The 18,341-nt window shown below is 39.6% G+C and overlaps 1 protein-coding gene across 2 annotated transcripts in view; it reads right to left on the bottom strand.

Moving 5' to 3' along the window:
- AGFG2 (ArfGAP with FG repeats 2) overlaps positions 1-8,165 on the bottom strand; it is a 48,400-nt gene extending 40,235 nt beyond the window's left edge. The window contains exon 1 of one of the 2 annotated variants that reach the window (XM_074225349.1): positions 7,896-8,165. In XM_074225349.1, the coding sequence (XP_074081450.1) occupies positions 7,896-8,113 (218 nt within the window). In that variant the 5' untranslated portion in view covers positions 8,114-8,165. Of the gene's footprint in view, positions 1-6,910; positions 7,150-7,895 lie in introns of those variants that run through there. The other variant, XM_074225350.1, reaches the window with a different exon arrangement.
- Positions 8,166-18,341: the final 10,176 nt, after the last annotated feature.

Genomic DNA, 18,341 nt, shown 5'->3' with positions numbered 1-18,341 from the left:
CCTAGCCGCCAATTAAAAAGCTTTTGCACAGAGAAAACCCCACTGTAACCAAGATCAAAAGAAATGTAGTAAATTGAGAAACAATCTTTACAACTAGTGTTTCTGACACAGGACTCATCTCTAAAATATACGGAGAACTGAGTAAAATTTTTTTTTAAAAGACAAGTCATTCCCCAATAGACAAATGCTCAAAGGATATGCAAAGGCGATTTACAGATGAGGAAATCAAAGCAATCCATAATCATATGAAAAATTGCTCTAAATCACTAATTATTAGAGAAATGCAAATTAAAACATCTTTGAGGTACTACCTCACACCTCTCAGACTGGCCAATATGACCAGAAAAGATAATGATCAATGTTGAACAGGATGTGGGAAATCAGGGACACTATTACATTGTTGGTGGAGCTATGAACTCATCCAACCTTTCTGGAGAGCAATTTGGAATTATGTCCAAATGGCAATAAAAATGTGCATACCCTTTGATCCAGCAATACCACTACTGGATCTATACCCTGAAGAGATTATGAAAAAGGGTAAAAACATCACCTGTACAAAAATGATCATAGCAGCCCTGTTTGTGGTGACAAAGAAATAGAAACTGAGGAATGTCCATCAACTGTCTTAACAAACTGTAGTATATGTATGTCATGGAACACTATGGTTCTATTAGAATCCAGGAGAGGTTTGGCAATTCAGGGAAGCCTGAAAGGATTTGCATGAACTGATGCTGGGTGAGATGAGCAGAACCAGAAGAATATTGTATACCCTAACAGCAACATGGGAGTGATGATCAATTTAATCGACTTGCTCATATTTGTCTGTTACAGAGAATGCCATTTGTATCCTGAGAAAGAATTGTGGAGTCTGAACAAAGATGAAGGACTATTACCTTTAATTAAAAAAAAATGTTGTCTTATTCTTTAATTCTGCTATATCTTATACTATAGGTTTCTTCCTTAAGGATACGATTTCTCTCATCACACTCAACTTAGATCAATCCATACTATGGGAATGATGTAAAGACTAGCCAACTGCCTTCTGTGAGGGATGGGGTGAGGGAAGTGAGATTGGAGGAAAAATTGTAAAACTCAAAATAAATAAAACCTTTCTAAAATTAAAAAAAGTTACATTGGGCTTTTCTTGTTCACCTCCTCCCTAACCCTTCTCCCAGTGCAAGACTCCAAGCATGAAAAAGAAAAAAGAAAAAAGAAAAAAAGAAACCACACAAACCCTTGTAATCAGCATGCGGCATCCAGTAAAGATAGATAATTCTCACAATGGCCAAGTTATGGCCACTTCTTTCAAAGTGCTTCAGTCAAGATTTTTCTTATACTGAGATTCCAATTTGATGTAAGAAAACAATTCTCAACAATAGGAACTATCCAAATGTGAACTGAATGGATTACTTCTCGAAATATTTGGTTTCCCAGCATTGAAAGTCTTCAAAAAAAAAAAACTGAAAAGTGAGAGGAAGTTAAAAGGAAGAACTGAGGGTTAGCTAGGTGGAGAAGTGGATAGAGCACTGGCCCTGGAGTCAGAAAGACCGGAGTTCAAATCCAACCTCAAGACAATAATTACCTAGATGTGTGATCTTGGGCAAGTCAATTAATCTCATTGCCTTGCAAAAAACCAAACAATAAAAAGCTGTTCTCAGGAAAAAAACTGGAAATATCACTGAGAATATTTAAAGGTATGATTGGTAAGGTAGAGATTATATTATGATGGCCTCTGAGGTTTCTTCCAGGTCTTAATTTTTATGAACCAAATATCATTACTAGGGTTGAAGAAAAAAGAAAGAGAAAAAAAATCATGAGTTGAAGAAGGAATGCCACCCCATACATCTCCCATGAACATTAACCAATCATGACTATTTTTGTCTTGGAAGAGGTGTTTTAAATTCAGAATGTTTATGTAATTTACCTATTATCACACAGCTAGAACGTGTCAGGTGAAATTTGAACTGAAGTCTTTTCCTGTGATTCCAAATCCAAAAATCTATACAGAATACTTAGCTACACTTCTAGAGGCCAGTGAATTAATAAATGATAAGGGTAGGAGATAAAATTGCCCTTCAGAAGACGAGACTAATTTGAGAGGTAAGACTCCTTCCCAGGCACTCCCCTTCCACCATTCCAGGACACCCAATGCTCTCTTTTCCAAAATCCTAGCTAGGTGAGGAACTACTTGAAAACAGAGAAAAAGAATTGGGAAGCCATATTCTTTCTCTGTTTAAACTGAACTAAACGATTCAGCAGGTGAGGACACCCCCAAGTAGAGTTTTAGTTACAGCCACTGGACTACTCTGTGGATCTTCACCTCTCCTAGTACTAGTCTTCATGGGGACCTTAAATTTAAAAAATACTGCAGACATTACACTGGGATGAAACAAACAGATCCCCAACTCAAGCCTATACAGCTTGGCTTTCTTTTGTTTAAGTGGTTGAATCAGACAGGCAAAAGCACAATTTTTCTTTGTCCTAATCACAACTCATTAGGTAAACAGATCTAAGAAAACCGAGGAGTCAAGGAGAGAATCCCATACCTATCCTCCCTAGGGAAGGTGATCCATCCTCCTTCCCCCATTGTAGAGGGGGACACAAGAGAAAAAGATATATACAGGCAGCCTTCTGAATTATGTTTAACTCCAGTATTCTATGATTGATTCTTTTAAGACAACTCAGCCCACCCAAGTACCTTACTTTTACATGGGGAACTTCTGGCCTCATTCCAGCCCTCAGTGGCAGATTCATTCTATAATGGAATTGCTAGAAAAATAACCTCTGCCAAAATATTTATCAGAGGGACAAAAATGGAATCTACAGCTAAAACATAGAAATTAGGTTTGCAGAGTGGGGATAGAGAAAAAAAATCTAAACGGTCAGATTCCAGACTGATAATTGTGGCAACATTCTTATAAATTTAGAAACAGTCAACATCAGTAGCTTCTCTTTATGGCTACTACATTAAAAACAGCATAGACTTGAATTCAAATTTGACCTCAGACATTTTTAAGTTATGAGATCCTGGGCAAGTCATTAAATATCTGTTTGCCTCAGTTTCTTCAATGGTAAAACAAGGGTAATAATAGCAGCTACTTCCCAGGGTTATTTTGAGAATAAAAACGAGATATTTGCAAAAGCATTAAGCACATTGCCTAGCACAGAGTGCACTATATAAAAATGTTTATTCTCTCCCCTCTTTCCCTACATTACACTGCCACTTCAACCTTATGGAAACCACGAAAAAACACTTCCATACAGGGAAAAAAAACCCAGGATTTCAAATCAACTTCTTAAAAATCCAGATATACTTTATCATATTCCCCCTTCCCCCCAAAGTTCTAGGGGTGCCATTCCACACCTTTCTGCTGAAAGTCTTGATAATGCCACTCTTTACCCAACATTCTGTAGTCCTGAAAAAGACTGACAGATTTTTTTTTTAGTTCAGGTACAATGAAAATACAATGGCTTTTTAAAGAAAAACCAAACTCATTTATTTCCCTTCCTTGAATAGTGTTCATAGGTACTAACTCGCACTTTAAATTGTTTTTTTCTTAGACAAAAGTCCCAATTTTCTCCCCCCACCCCCAATTCCACTTTTCTTTAATGGTTGTCTTCCTAGAATAAGATCCTAGTTCAGAAGTTAACAAGAAATGCCAGAAATATGTGAGCTAATTTTTATTAACATGTGGGTGCTGCTACCACCTTTAACAGATGTCTGTACTTACGAATTGAACATAATTTTCAATCAACATCTCTTGTTCAATAAGTCACCTTTCTCCCAATAATAAAGAACTAGAACTTGGTACACTTCCTTTAAAAAACTGTCAATTCATTTTATTCTAGGCTAAGATTCAACCTCAGATTTAGCCTTAGCCCAGAATGCTCAGTTTCTTTCTCAGGTTCCCCCCCCCCCCCCCATGTTTCTCCCTTCCAATCTCAAGGCCACTCCAGTTGATCCAGGTTTCCACTATGTGGTAAAAGTTCAACTCTATTCTCAGTACCTGTGTTCAAGTGATTCTGTTTGGAGCAATCATTAAAGAGCCCTTTTCCCAACAATCAAGCCATTCCTCATCCCCACCCCCAAATCTGTCACCACTGTCAAACTCTTTAAGCTAGACATAAATTTTCTTTTAAAACCAAAACCAAATGCATTAGGTTTCACTTAGTTCCCTTGAAATTATGCTCCTAGGAAGCTAGGCCTAGTAATGGACATTCTGGGCAGTGTCTAGTCAGATACAGTTGTTCTCTACATTAAACAGGTCAGATCCTACCTAGTACATTCTGCACAAAACCATTCCTACTTATCTAGCTGGGAGCATGATGAAAGTAAATTCTGAGGGAGGCTAACAGCAGCCACAGGGTGGAGACACAAATTTCACTGTCAAGTGGAAAGTGAGCTTCCTACAAAGTAAATGGTGTTTATTTTCTTAGAAGTGTCCCAAATCATTTCTTCTTCCCTCTAACTCATTCATCCAAAGACAGTTACAGAAACCAGGCACAAGGCAGTTCTTAGCCACACATTATGAATTGTTTGTTTTGATGGCATTTGACGTAGTCACAGGGCAAGATATGGAAACATAGAACACATCAGAACAAAAACCACAAAGAAGTTAAGACAAAGCCAGGACTTCTTACTTATTATAATTTTTTTAAAAATTAGTCAGTTACGGAAACAAGTCAATTTGCTGCTTTCCTCATGTTTTCTTTACAGGACCCCTTGGGCAACTAATCAATTTTGTCAATCCTTCCTTTTTTTCCTATTCTGTATACTACAATCAGGAGTTCTTTCCTTTTCAACTTCCTTTGACTTAAAAAAAAAATCTCCAAACTTTGCTTCTAGTCAATCAACTGTGTCAGGCTAAATACTAGAGATACAAAGAAAAGACAGTACCCACTCTCAAGAAGTTCAAATTTTAATGAAGGGAGATTATAGGAAAAACAACTATGTACAAATAATCTTTATGCAGGATAAAGTATTGCTTCACTGAGGCAAGGCAAAAGGATTCAGATACAAGAGAAAGGCTTCTTGAAGATGGATCATCAGCTGAGACTTGAAGGGAGCTAGAGAAGCTAGGAGGCCACCATAAGGAAGGAGAGAGTTGCAGACACGGAGGAGAATCAGGTAAAAATACATGAAGTCAGGATAAGGAGTGTTGTGTGTAAGTAAATCACTATTATCGCATTGTCCAACCAAAATCTCTATCACATCAGTAGGGCAGCTAGATGACATAGTGGAGTCAGGAGGGCAGGAGTTGAATCCAGCTTCAGACATTCACTAGCTATGTGACCTTGGGCAAGTCACCTAACCCAATTGCCTGATATCCAGAGTCATCTCCAGTCATTCTGATTCCTATATGGCCACTGGACCCAGATGGCTTTAGTGGAGAAAGTGAGTTGGTGACTTAGCACAACAACCCCTCATCCATTCAAAATCAACTCATATGCTTGTCATGACATAACCTTCCTGTTGTCATGGTCTTCTTTGAGGCTGAAGGACAACCATTATTACTATCACATCAGTACTTTATCCTATCCCTTACCCTACTCAACAAAACATCTGCAGGCTCTGCAATATTGTATGAACCAAAGAAAATTTAGTTAGGAGAAGGATTCAGTTATTCTCACAATATACCTATTCAATATGGAAGGGGGGTAGGTTTGATAAAGAAGGAAATAATTTTCCAGGAAAAAAAAATTTGCTCTTGGTAGACCTGTATCCTAAGCCCCTTACTTCCCATAAATTCAAAAAAATTTAAACAAATATAGTAAAGAGCAACTCAACAATAAAGAAGTTGATAAACCTCTGTTAGTTCATTTCTCTTCACCTCTGAAACATGGGGAGAAAAAGAATGTCCTTTTCAGCATCGTGGAGTCAAAGAAAAGAAAAATAAGATCTTACATTTGAAAAAAAAATTAGATGACAGTCAAAGTAAATCACTGTCCAGTTCATATAAACCAAGGACCTTTGCACTTAAAATCCAGTAGTCTTAATTTTAGTCATGCTTTTGCCTTATCCCCCAAGAAAAGCATTTCAATATAACCTGACCTAATAGACCACCACTGTGGATCCAAAGTAGACAAGGTATGATCCTAAAGAAACCAAAACCTGGGATGGGACCAGCTTGTGGTTTGAGGTCTCTTGGTCCTTGACTTGAGTCAACATGCCAAATTTCCACACCTTTTAGTTTCCCTTCAAAGAACAAAAGGGGAATTTAAGTCACTTCAGAGATGACTGTTATCTGATTGGCAAAGTTAGAACTCTCTTAAATAGTACCTTCCTCTCTGCAGTATTTCTGAGAAATAAGGGCTGGCATTTGAATGTGGTTTCTCAACTGCCATGCCACCCAACCTGTATAAAAAAGTGTAGAAACCTGTTTCTAAACCTTTGCATCTAGGGAAGGGCATTAGTAAGAGGAGAAAGTACCATTTCTATACAGCTAGAGGGCTGTTTTTTCCATCTTTGCAGGAATTGGGTTTCTTTTGCTCTTTGCTGAATTTATTTATTATCTGGTTAGCATTTTATTATTTCCTGACTTTTCTTCCTTTCCAATGCTGGATTCCAAAATTGGGCCCTTTCTCACCAAATCTGTCTTTCACCTACCTCCTTTCTTCCCTTTTTGTCCCACTTCTAAGTCTTTCCCTTGCAAGACAACTTTCTTTCCATCTTATTCTACCCAAGTCTCCCTCACTACACTTATCAAAGACAGTGATCACTATCCCATTTTTTAAAGACAAATCTGTATTATATTTTGTTTACATATAAACATAAATGTATATACACATATCCTCTCCTCTCCCTCCTACAGAGCTGTCTCTTAAGAGCAAAATGGGGATGGGGAGGGGGGTTGGAACAGGAGGGGCAATTAAAAACTAGGCAACCAAAAAATTGTTTTTTTAAACTGACAGTTTATGCAGTGTTCCACACTCATGATCCCTCAGTTCAGCATAGAAGGCAAGGAGGTACATTTTTATCTCTTCTTTCAGGCCAAGTTTCTTCATTACTATGTATTGTTTTTGTTGTTCTTTCCATTTACATAATCGTGGACTTGTTGGTATATTTTCCTGGTTGTTTTCTTCACTTTGCATCAGTTCTTTAAGTCTTCCCATGGTTCTCTCTCAATTCATGTAAATCATTCCATGCTTCTCTTTTCCATATTCACTTTTTACAGCTGTAATATTTCATTGCATTCACTTATGACAACTATATTAGCTATTCCCCAACAAATAGGCAGCTACTCAGTTTCTAGGTCTTTGTTATGACATAATAAAAAGCAAAGTACTGCTATAAGCATTCTGAAATAGCCAGGGTCTTTCTTTTTAGTCATTGAACTCTTGGTATCAAAACACTTACTGGGATTTAGAGAGTAGAATGTTTCAAAAGTTTATGTTGCCAGTTAATGTTGCCAGTGCTTAAGAGCGGAATTTCTGGGTCAAAGAGTATGGGCATTTTAGTCACTTTCTTAGCATAATTCCCAATTGCCTTCTAGAATGGTTTGAAACTAATTCAACTCCAGCAACAGCTCATTAAAGGTGTACAATTGCTTTAAGACTGAGAATTTGAAAGCCCAGTCTTGAAGAGTCTCCCACCCTTGAAACACATTCCATGGAAATGGGGCTCCTCCTCCTCAGGTCACCTTTCCAGACTTCACCCAGGGAAGTTCCCCTTAATAGTTATAGGTTGACAACATTTCGTTCATTCACTCAGTTCCTGTTTCTTTCCTCTGCCTGGGTCAAACTCCTCTCTTCTCTGGATCTCTTATTCACCCCAAAGCTCCTCATCTCCGCCCCCAGGATCCCCCACGACGGTCTCTTCTTCCTCCAAAAGCCCCCTCCCCTTCCTGATCTCCCAGTAAACAGGCCTGCAGCCCCTCCGCAACTGAAAGACTCACAGGAGACCAGAGCAGGAGGTGCAGACAAAGCTGCCCACGGTGATGTCCACGTAAGTAACCCCACGCTGGGCACACTCGAAACAGTGGCGGTTTCCGGCCTGGCTGCTGCCACCCAACTCCCGCACCCGGCGACACCACACTTCCGAAGCGGCCTCCGCCTCCGCTTTCCCGTCGCCGCCGCCGCCGGGGCCCGGGCCCTTCTTGGCAGCCATCATCATGCTCGGCCCCCCACCCCTGGCCCTCTTCAGCCGGCTCTCCTCAGGCGCCGGCCCTCGCCACCTTCTCACCTCCAGGACACTCTGGTCACCCACGGCTGCGGCAAGCAAAGCCTGCCCACGCAGGCGCCGGCGCTCCTCCACGCCTCCTCTTCGGCCCGCCCCCTCCCAGGCTCTGATTGGAGGGCCTGCCGACTTCGTCTCTCTCACTGGTCCGATGATGAGCGACTCATCCAGCTACACCTAGCCCGCCCCCTTCCATCCCGTGACCTTCGGGCTTTCCGATCGGCCTATAGGAGCAAAAGGACCGGGCCACTTCTCCCTGACCCCGCCCCCATCCCGGAAACTCAGCCCTCAAGCTCTGATTGGTGTCTTGGCCTTTCTCTCTTCTTGTTTCTCCTCTCTACTGCTCTGGAGGAAGTCAGCCTGAGCAGCCTAGTTCTCAGCTTTCACACAAATTTTCACCTCAATACGTGCACTTTCCACACTTGCTACCCAAGTAGGAAACTTGAGCACAGAATGAGGGCGGTGCTGTGCTAGGTCACTAGTCCCACTTTCTCCTCCAGAGCCATCTGGATCCAATGACCAAATATAAATCAGGACAACTGGAGATGGTCCTGCATGCAAGAAAAGCGGGGTTAGGTGACTTTGCCCAAGGTCACACAACTAGTAAGTAAAAAAGTAGGCTGGAAGACCAGTGTACCATCCACTACACCAGAGGGAAGGCATTAAGATTGGGCAAGGTTTCTCGTAGGAGGAAGTCAATAGTTGGAGAGGAGGAGGGAGAGCAATCTAGGGCTAAGAAGAAGGGTCACTGGATGGAGGAGTTGGGGAGTTGGGTATAAAAAGACTGGAAATATAGGAAGGGACTGGATAAGAAAGGAATTTGAATGCCAAAAAGCATTCTGGAGTTTTTATTTTTCAAGTAGTTGACAGTTTAACGGGGGAGATAGCTTGCATAGAAATATGTACAAATAAGCCATCTATGAGATAAATTGAAGGTAATAAACAGGAGGGAAGTGTAGAATTAAGGGGAATAAGGAAAGCTTTCCTGCGGAGGTGAGATTTTTGGCTGGGACTTAAAGAAAGGGAGGAAAGCCAGGAGGCAGAGATGAGGAAGGAAAGAATTTCAGGCATGGGGAACAACTAGTGAAAATATTTGAAGAGTAGGGAGATGGGATATCTTCTTGAAGGAACAGCAAGGAGACCAATGACTGAATTGCAAAGTACATGGAGAGGGGGGGAAAGGAAAGAGGAGGATAAGGAGTAAGAAAACTGCAAAGGTGGGAAAGGCAGGTTTATGAAAGGCTGTGAATATCCCAAACAGAAGATGTTACATTTGAAGTAAAAAACAGAGCCACTAGAGTTTGTTGATTAGGAGAGGATAATGTGGTCAAACTTTTCCTTTAGGAAAGCTCACTTTGAAAGCTTGAGTGAAGATGAACTGGAGTTGGGGAGAGAGACTTGTGTCAGGGGAGGAAAAAACCCACCTGAACCAGAGACAGAAAACCTGGATTTCTAGTTCAAAAGATGGTGGCAAAGGAGAAAAGGAGCAATATTGGAGAGATATTTCAAAGGTAAAATTCAGGAGCTTTGGCACTAGATTGGACGTGGGTGTGAGAGAATAAGGATGACACCCAGTTTGTGAACTTGGTTGACTAGAAGCATGGTGCTATTCTCCACTGTAATAGGGAATTTAGGAAGTAGGAAGGATTTGAGAGAAAAAGTAATAAGTTCAGTTTTGGACTAGTTGAATTTAAGATGTCTAAAAGACAGCCAGTTCCAAGATATCCAATAGGCAATTGGAGACGTAAGACTGAAAGCTAGCAGAGCAGTTACAGCTGGATAAGTAGATTTGATAAATCATGTACATAGAGATGCTAATTGAATCCATGACAGCTGATGTAAAGCAGAGGGAGAAGAATGTGTGATACCTACAGTTAGCAGGTATCACCCAGAGAAGGATGACAAATGCTCATTAAAAGAAAAAAAGATAATAACTAGTTGGGGTAATGACAGATTTGTTTCAAGACAATAAGATCAAATAGTGGAAAATATTTCTTTCTAACTTCATTCAGTCCTCTGTGCCCTGAACTTCACTAATCCTATGCTATTTATTTTGAATATTTTCTAATTTGAGTGCCCCCACTCCCTTATCTGAACTCAAAGACTCCTCTGCCAACCCCAGGGTGCCTTCAGCATCCTCTCTCAGATTTTTTTTTAACTACCATTCCAATCCACTACACTTAATGGGGGATGACTTCCAAATCAAACATGACATTTGGGATCAGTGGGGATGGACTATTTGAATCAGTCTAGTTAGCAGAAGTCTTATGGTCTCTTGACTGCCCTCTCTTAATCAACTAAATTTGCCTTAGGTCCTAGATGGTACTGTAATTCCTAATTATCTCTTTGAGTGGTAGAACCTGTCCCTCTTAGTGGTGGCAACCAAGTTGAACCTCTTGATCCTAGAGGTAAAAATAACTATGGCCAGTAGCGGAGTAAAAAGATTTCCTGGACTAAATCTTCTGGAGAGAAAAGGGAGAGTTTCTGGAACCAGAATATAGAGGAGAAGAAAAGATCTTTCCTCAATAAGATTTCTGGAAAGGAAAAAAGAAAACACTTTGGCCCTGGAGCTAGAGAAGCAGCAATGATGGAACTAAACTTTATCTACTAATCTTACTATCTAAACTATTATTGTATGTAGACTGTAAGGGAAGAGAGTTACACTGTCAGATAATCTCAAATGCAAGTGAGCTCCCACACCTAAGGGTAGCACTATAAGTCTGAGGAAATGATTATCAATGACTAGTGACCTCAAAGATTCCCTTTGGGGAGAAACCCAAACATAGTCCAATAATTATATAGGACTCTCTAGATTAGTAGAGGAAGAGGAAATGGTTTTCATTTTATGCATTCAAGTTCTTTTTCTTTTCATGAATCACTATGAGTGAAGAATGCTATAGAACACCCTGGAAGAAAGGCAAGATTCACTAGAGAGGGATACAGTTGTTTTGACTGTTCACAAAATCCAGTGAGTCTTGTAGGTAAAATAAAGATTGACTTGTAACTGAGACATATAGTTTAAGTTGCATGCATCTCTAAAGACTTTTTTTTACCTGCATCAATAGAAATCTAGACATGAGTTAGATTAAAACAATCCTATGAGACTCTCTAGGTGAGAGTAAAATGAGCTATTTTTCTAAGGATCTGAGCAAAACAAGTCAAAGAAGGGAAGTGAAAAAGCATTTTTATAGACCCTGCTATGTACCAGGCACTGTGCCAAGTGGTTTTTTTTTATGTTTGTTTTTGGTAAGGCAATGAGTGTAAGTGACTCACCACCCAAGGTCACACAGCTAGGTAATTACTCAGTGTCTGAGGCTGGATTTGAATTCAGGTCCTCCTGACTCCAGGGCTGGTGTTCTATTCACTGCAATACCTAGCTGCCCCACCCCCAAGTGCTTTTTGATAGAGACATCAAAAAGATTTGAATAAATGTAAGACTAAATTTGATCTAATAATGGGAAATGTGCAGACAAACTTCTGACTAATTGTTAAAAATTTTTTCTATTGGCTCTAAACTATTGGGATTGTACTTATAATTTTCCACTTAAAAAAAAAAAAGATTAGGAGACTGTGTAGACCTATCTTATTAACCATAGAGAAATTGGATCATTGTAACATGTCTTGTGGGTAAAATTAAATTATCTAGATCAAAAGGGTAGAGGAAGGGAGGGCCTTGTTCAAAGAAAAAAATATCTTGAACTGGATGTCTCCTTGGAGGAGACAGGCAAGGTCTTGGAAGGATTCAGCTTTGCCTTATCCAAGGAGGAGGGAATAGAAAGGATCAAGTACTAGCTGGGCAATTCCATAAGACAGCCTAGAGTATTACATTTTATGCCATACTCTTGATTCATTCAGAACCTAGAATAGCAACAATTTCTCTTTGCCTAGTTCTTTGAGGCCTGCTTGCAGAGTTGGGCTATTTGTGTGGACCTTTTTTTTGCATATTCATCAAGATTAGTAGTACCACTGGGCCAGGTGGTTGAAGCATCTTGTCATCTGGTAAACAAAATTACAAATTGCTTTCTCTTTCTGGTTAATAGTGACACTCCTGTCTTTATAGAATATAAAAAGGGGTCCTGCTTTTGCTACTGAAGAATCTCAAGTATCTCTTGGAATAACCATCAGATAGACAGCCTATACCACTGACACACACATATGTACATAGGGATCTCTTTTGATCCTTATGACAACCCTGTGATGTAGGTTTTACAATCATAGATTGAGAATCCTAGTGATAAGATCAGAGATCTTGAATTACAAAGGATATTAATCATCCAGATCAAGTCAAACCTTCTTGATTCTAAGTCTAGTGCTTATCCTCTACTCTCATATTTCCTCTCATGTAATAATTATTATTAATTATCATAATATATGCTATTATCTTGTGATTAAGATGTCATCATTATGGGAGGCAATATGTTACAAAGTAGAGAGAAATGTCTCTCTACTTTGTGTTCAGATCCTGTCTTGAATGCTTACTACTTAGATGACCTTGGGCAATTCAACCTCTCTAGGTCTCAACTTTCTCACCTGTAAAGACAAGGGGTGAGACCAGATGAAATCTGAGGTCTCCTTTTATAGATGAGAAAACTGAGGAGATTGAGTGACTTGGCCAAGCAGCACAGAACTAGTAAGTGTTTGAGTTAGAATTTGAATCTAGGTCTTCTTAACTCTGAGTCTAGCATTTAACTATGTTATCTCTGTTAATATGATGTAATATTTTCTGAAGAGCTTAGATGAAGAGATGTGGGTCTATGGGGGAAACAAGGGAAATAGAGACCTCCATTTGTTGCTTGGACAGGTATTCTTTCTACGAAAAAGACCTGTTGCAGGGGATGTCCACTTGAGTTTCTATTTTAGGGATTTTACTGTTAGGGAATTGGTATCTTTTGGAGTGCTTCTTTGCTAAGAGCAATTGTTGGTAAGTCTATGAGGGGTTATAATCCTTAAACACTGACTGTATCAACCTAAGGATTTGCCTTTATTTCTATAATTCTTGATTGAAGAGCTGAGGTAGACTTTGCCACAATCCTCAGCCTCTTGCTCACTCACCCTGGCATATCCCTAAGCCATGCCTCTCTCCATTATACTGGCTAACCTTCATTCTCCTCTTGGTTTCACTTCTGATTTTCTTGGTCTGTTCTGCTCTTCCCATCTTCTTCCTTTTCAGCTCCTTTTTGTGTGTTATCTTCCTCCTTTGGAATGTGAGCTCCTTGAGGAGAGAAATTGCCTTTCTTTTTGTTTGTATTTATGTCTTCAGTACTTGATATAGTGCATGGCATTCAATACAAACTAAATAAATACATAATAAATATGTTGCCTATTACCTAACAATCTAGATAATTAAGAAATTTACAAATCTTTTTTCCATATTTATCTTTTTTTAACTTCTTTGAGGTCATTGATCTCAATCATCCTCTTCTCTTGTATAATATTTTCTCCAGGGTTTTTGATACTACTTTCTTCTGGTTCTCCTACTTAAATGACCTTGTTTCACTGCTTTAGACTGTTAGGAAATGAGGTTGAGGTGAGGATGAGGGGAATTTAGCTGACTAAAGGTTGGGGGGGGTATAAAAAATTCTTGTAAAAGACCAACTCTGACCCAGAAGGAATTTTAGGGACAAAACATTAAGTATTGCTATGATTAGCAGAAGTTAAGGGAATGAAAGACTAAATTAAAGGCAGGAAAACAAATAAAGCAAAAGAGGCTATGTGGGGAATCTCACTTCCCCCAGAACAGGCTACTGTCCCAAAGGAATAGGGACCATCAGGGTATAAGTGGAAAGGAAGGGTATAGGGTGTGAGGGGTTATTTGGGGGATCATGCTTTTCCAGAGCAGGTTGTCCTCCAAAGGAAGGTGAACAGCCCAATTAAGGAACAAGCAAACTTTTTAAGGATGACTAGGGAGTTGTAGGTGGGAGATAATCAGGGATGTATAGATGGAGGTGATAAGTCAAAAAGACTTAATTCTTTCAGGTTAAAGCAGGGATCCATTATTTTGTTGATAGGATTTCAGAGAGGAGCAAGGTGCTTTAATTGTAGTTCATTGACTTCATCTCAATAACAGCAGGATGGGGGCAGGGGAAGATACATGATCAGTACAGAGGATACAGATTAATAATTATAAGCTTTATTATTATTGTTGTTATTGTTATATTAATAATTATATTATTATTATATATTAATAATATGTACTATAATTGTTACAAATGGCTTATAATTATAAATACTTTGTCCAGAGTGATTAAAGTAACTTTTATTAATAAGCTTCTCTGCAGAAGAGGGCCAGTTTCCCCTAGCAGAAAAAGGCCCCAAATTGTAGCAATGTCTAGTCTTATATGCAGTTTGAAAGGCTTGTTCCTCCCCTTCCATGCCAGTCATTGATCAGGTTACAATCAACACATTCATCCCTTTACTATTCTCTAGTAATGTTTTTCCTGCCCTGGTCATTATATTGATGAGTACAGGGGAGTGCATAGTAATGCTGTCACTTGTGAAGGACAAAGACCCTAGGTCAACTTGGAACCAGATAGAGCAGCCTGATCAAGCTGGTCAGGTTAGGGTCATTTCTTTTGTCTTATTCTCACATAGCCTCAGTAGGCACCAACAGCTACAGCTAGATCCCAGTCTTTTTAATGTGTGTGTGTATATATATATTTATATTTAAACTAACAATCTCCTCTTAATTTTTGTGGAAACCAAACACCCTACAATCCTCACAATTATAAACATATTCTGCTGTCCAATATTTCTCCTACTTCAAGGCCATACCAGCTAATTGTATCTCCCAAGGGTCTATCCTTAGTTCTTTTTCTAAATGTTCTTCCCTTGTAATCTCATCTTGGGTTTGTAAAAGTAAAGTTTCTAATATTTTATATTTCTGTTCAAAAGTTGGTTTCTCAGTCTATAAATCTGCATGTTAGCTTCTGCCCTTCTCAAAGTCTGTGTCTCTCCAGTTATAAATCTGAAAGCAGACTCTGTCCATGTGAATTAGCCTGGTTCCCCTCTAAATGCAGCTATAAGTTGACTTTCCCAATAAAGAGCATCCTGAGAAAGCAGGAAACTGGTCTGAATATCTCTATAAAAAACTTAAACAAATGCCTGAACTTAGGAGGTTTTGGAAAGAGAGAAATCCCAATGTGTGTAATATAGCTGATAACAAAATATCAAGTCAGAAAAGGAGATACTAGTCCTGCTGCTAGCTGGTTCTTTGTCAGTTCTGACAGAATACACTTTATGGATAGGCAAGAGGTTAATAAAGTAACCAATGACACCTTTGTGCACTGTATACTCTGGTTGTCTGCCAAGATTTTATGACTCTGTGATTTTTGTAAATACTCTTCCAAACATTAAACTCTGGAATGAAGATAGGAGGAAATGGGCTTTAGGGATGGGGCTTAAGGATCTATGTGGGTTTGTTTTGTGAAGAATTCATCACACTCTGATTTTAATTTATAGATTGCACACAAAAGTTTATAGTTTACTACAAAAAGTTCACCAGTTAAGTTCTTTGGAGAAGCAACAAGATCCATTAGCTCATCTGTGTTTGATGATGAATCACTGTCTTAGGAGCGACTCTGACTGCTCTCCTGTCTGTGCTCTGGTCTGTGTTTGACCACAAGCACTCCTTGGGCAAGTCTGATGCATGGACATAGGCTTAGTCCATTCCATTTCATGAACTCGTAGCACCAATTGTGTTCTCCGTTGAAATCAGTCACTTCTTTTTCATCAGGAATTCTTCTTGCCTCATGCTAAACCATCTTTGTGGACACAGGAATTCCAATGGCACTTTGTTCTTCAAGTCTTCTCTTCAATTCCCTCTCTAAATCAGGACATTTGGCTGACTTGTCTCTCAGGCCTTCCTCTGCCATGGCGTTTTCAATAGGGTTTTTTTCCCTTCCTGTAGCCAGTCTCAGATTGTTTTCTCAGTTGGAGGAGGACCAAACAGACATTCAGCAACATGATTTCTATTCATTTTTGCAAACTGGATCACTTTGAACTTGAATTCAGCACTGTATAAAAATCTTTTCTGAGCCATTTCTGGGCAGAACAGGGCAAACCATAACCTAATATATGTGTTATAAATGTGAAATAATGAGTGCAAAGACAAGTGCAAAAAAAGCAGAAATTAAGTAAAAAAAATCTACAACCACTGTATAAGACACTCCCAGTTTTTAGAACCCAAATTTCTTGGAAAAGGGTGTGTCTTATATATGGTGTAAAATGGTAAGTAAAGAGAAAACAGCCACAAGCGGGGCTGGTGAGAGCATCAAGGACAGCTAAGAGGGAGGAAAGTGTGTGAGAGGTTATTTAGGGGATCAGCTTCCCCAGGGTGGGCTGCCTTCACAGGAAGACAAGCAGCATAAGTAATAGTTAAGATCAAAGGGATAGGGAGGGGATCATGCTCCCCCAAAGCAGGCTGCAAAGGCAGAGAGGTCAACTGAGGAATGAGTTGAGTTTTGGGTATTTTGGCCATTTATCTATTTATCTATTTATTTATTTATTTTTGTGCAGATGGTTTTTTTATACATTACTAAAATATTCTTGTTTAAGAGTAAACATAATACCCCTCCCCCCAAAAATATAGACCCTCATGAGCAATAAAGGAAAGAGAAAAAAATGAAATTATTATTATTAATAATAATAATAATAATAATATTAGGGCAGCTCAGTGGCACAGTGGACAGAGCATTGGCCCTGGAGCCAGGAGCACCCGGGTCAAAACCTGTCCTCAGGCACCCAACAATAACCCAGCTGTGTGGCCCACTTGTCCTGTAAACACCCCCCCCAAACAATAATAATAATAATAAATGTGCTATAGTCTGTGTTCAAACACCTCCAGCTTTGTCACAGGTGGATCACATTCTTTATGATAAGTCCATCATAGAAGCTACTTCCATATTTTTCCACTGTTGTCATTGCTGATTGCAATTCCCTCCATTCGTTCTTCCCCACTACCATATACTATATTTTCTCTCTCCTTTCACTCTGTCCCTCTTCTTAAATGTGTGCTGTAGGTTAGCTGAGTGGCACAGCAGATAGATCACTGGCCCTGGGGCCAAGAGGCCCCATGTCCATATACTACCCCTGTGGTCCTGGACAGGCCATCCAATCCCAGCCCCTTGCAAGAAGTAAAAAAGAAAATGTGTTATTTCTGACCACTTTCCCCCACAGTCCACCCTCTCCTCCATTACTCACATCCCCCCCTTCCCCCTGTCCCTCTTCTCTCCTTCTTACTCTAGATGTCTATACCCCATTGAATATATATGCAGCTTCCTCTCCAAGCCACCTGTGATGATGAGAGTGAAGGTTCCCTCATTCCCCCTCACCTTCCCCCCTTCCATATCATTGCAATAGCTCATTGTAATAAAAAAAATCTTATTATATGAAATATTCCTGCCTATTCCTCCTCTCCTTTCTCTTACTCCCATTACCTTTCCCTTTTAACCATTGACTCCATTTTTACAATATATTATATCTTCAAATTCAGCTCTCTTCTGTGCTTCATTTATAAAAGCTCCTTCTACCTGCTCTATTAAATGAGAAGTTTCTCATGAGTATTATTAGTATTATTTTTCTATGCAGGAATACATGTAGCTTATCATCAAGTCCCTCATATTTTCCCCTTCTCCTCCACTCTCTATGCTTCACCTGAGTCCTATATTTGAAGGTCAAACTTTCTGTTCAGCTCTGGCCATTTTAATAGGAACATTTGAAATTCCCCTGGTTCATTGAAAGTCCATCTTTTTCCCTGGTAGAGGACGTTCAGTTTTGCTGGGTAGTTGAATCTTGGTTGCATTCCGAGCTCTTTTGCCTTCCGGAATATTCCAAGCCCTAGGAGCCTTTAATGTTGTTGCTGCTAAGTCCTGTGTGATCCTGACTTGCAGCTCCCCAATATTGTAATTTTGTTCTTCTGGTTGCTTGTAATATTTTCTCTTTGACTTGGGAGTTCTGGAACTTGGCTATAATATTCCTGGGGGTTGTGTTTTTTTTGGATCTCTTTCCAGGGGAGATCAGTGGATTCTCTCAATTTCTATTTTGCCATCTGCTTCTAGGATAGCTGGGCAATTTTCTTGTAGGAATTTTTAAAAATGATGTCAAGGGGACTTCCAGCCAAGATGGTGGAGAGAAGACAGGAACAGTTCTAAAGTCTCCTTATCTTTCC

Source organism: Macrotis lagotis, chromosome 2 (assembly GCF_037893015.1).
Source record: "Macrotis lagotis isolate mMagLag1 chromosome 2, bilby.v1.9.chrom.fasta, whole genome shotgun sequence".
Classification (NCBI taxonomy): Eukaryota; Metazoa; Chordata; class Mammalia; order Peramelemorphia; family Peramelidae; genus Macrotis; species Macrotis lagotis.
This window is presented reverse-complemented; position numbering and strand designations above follow the sequence as displayed.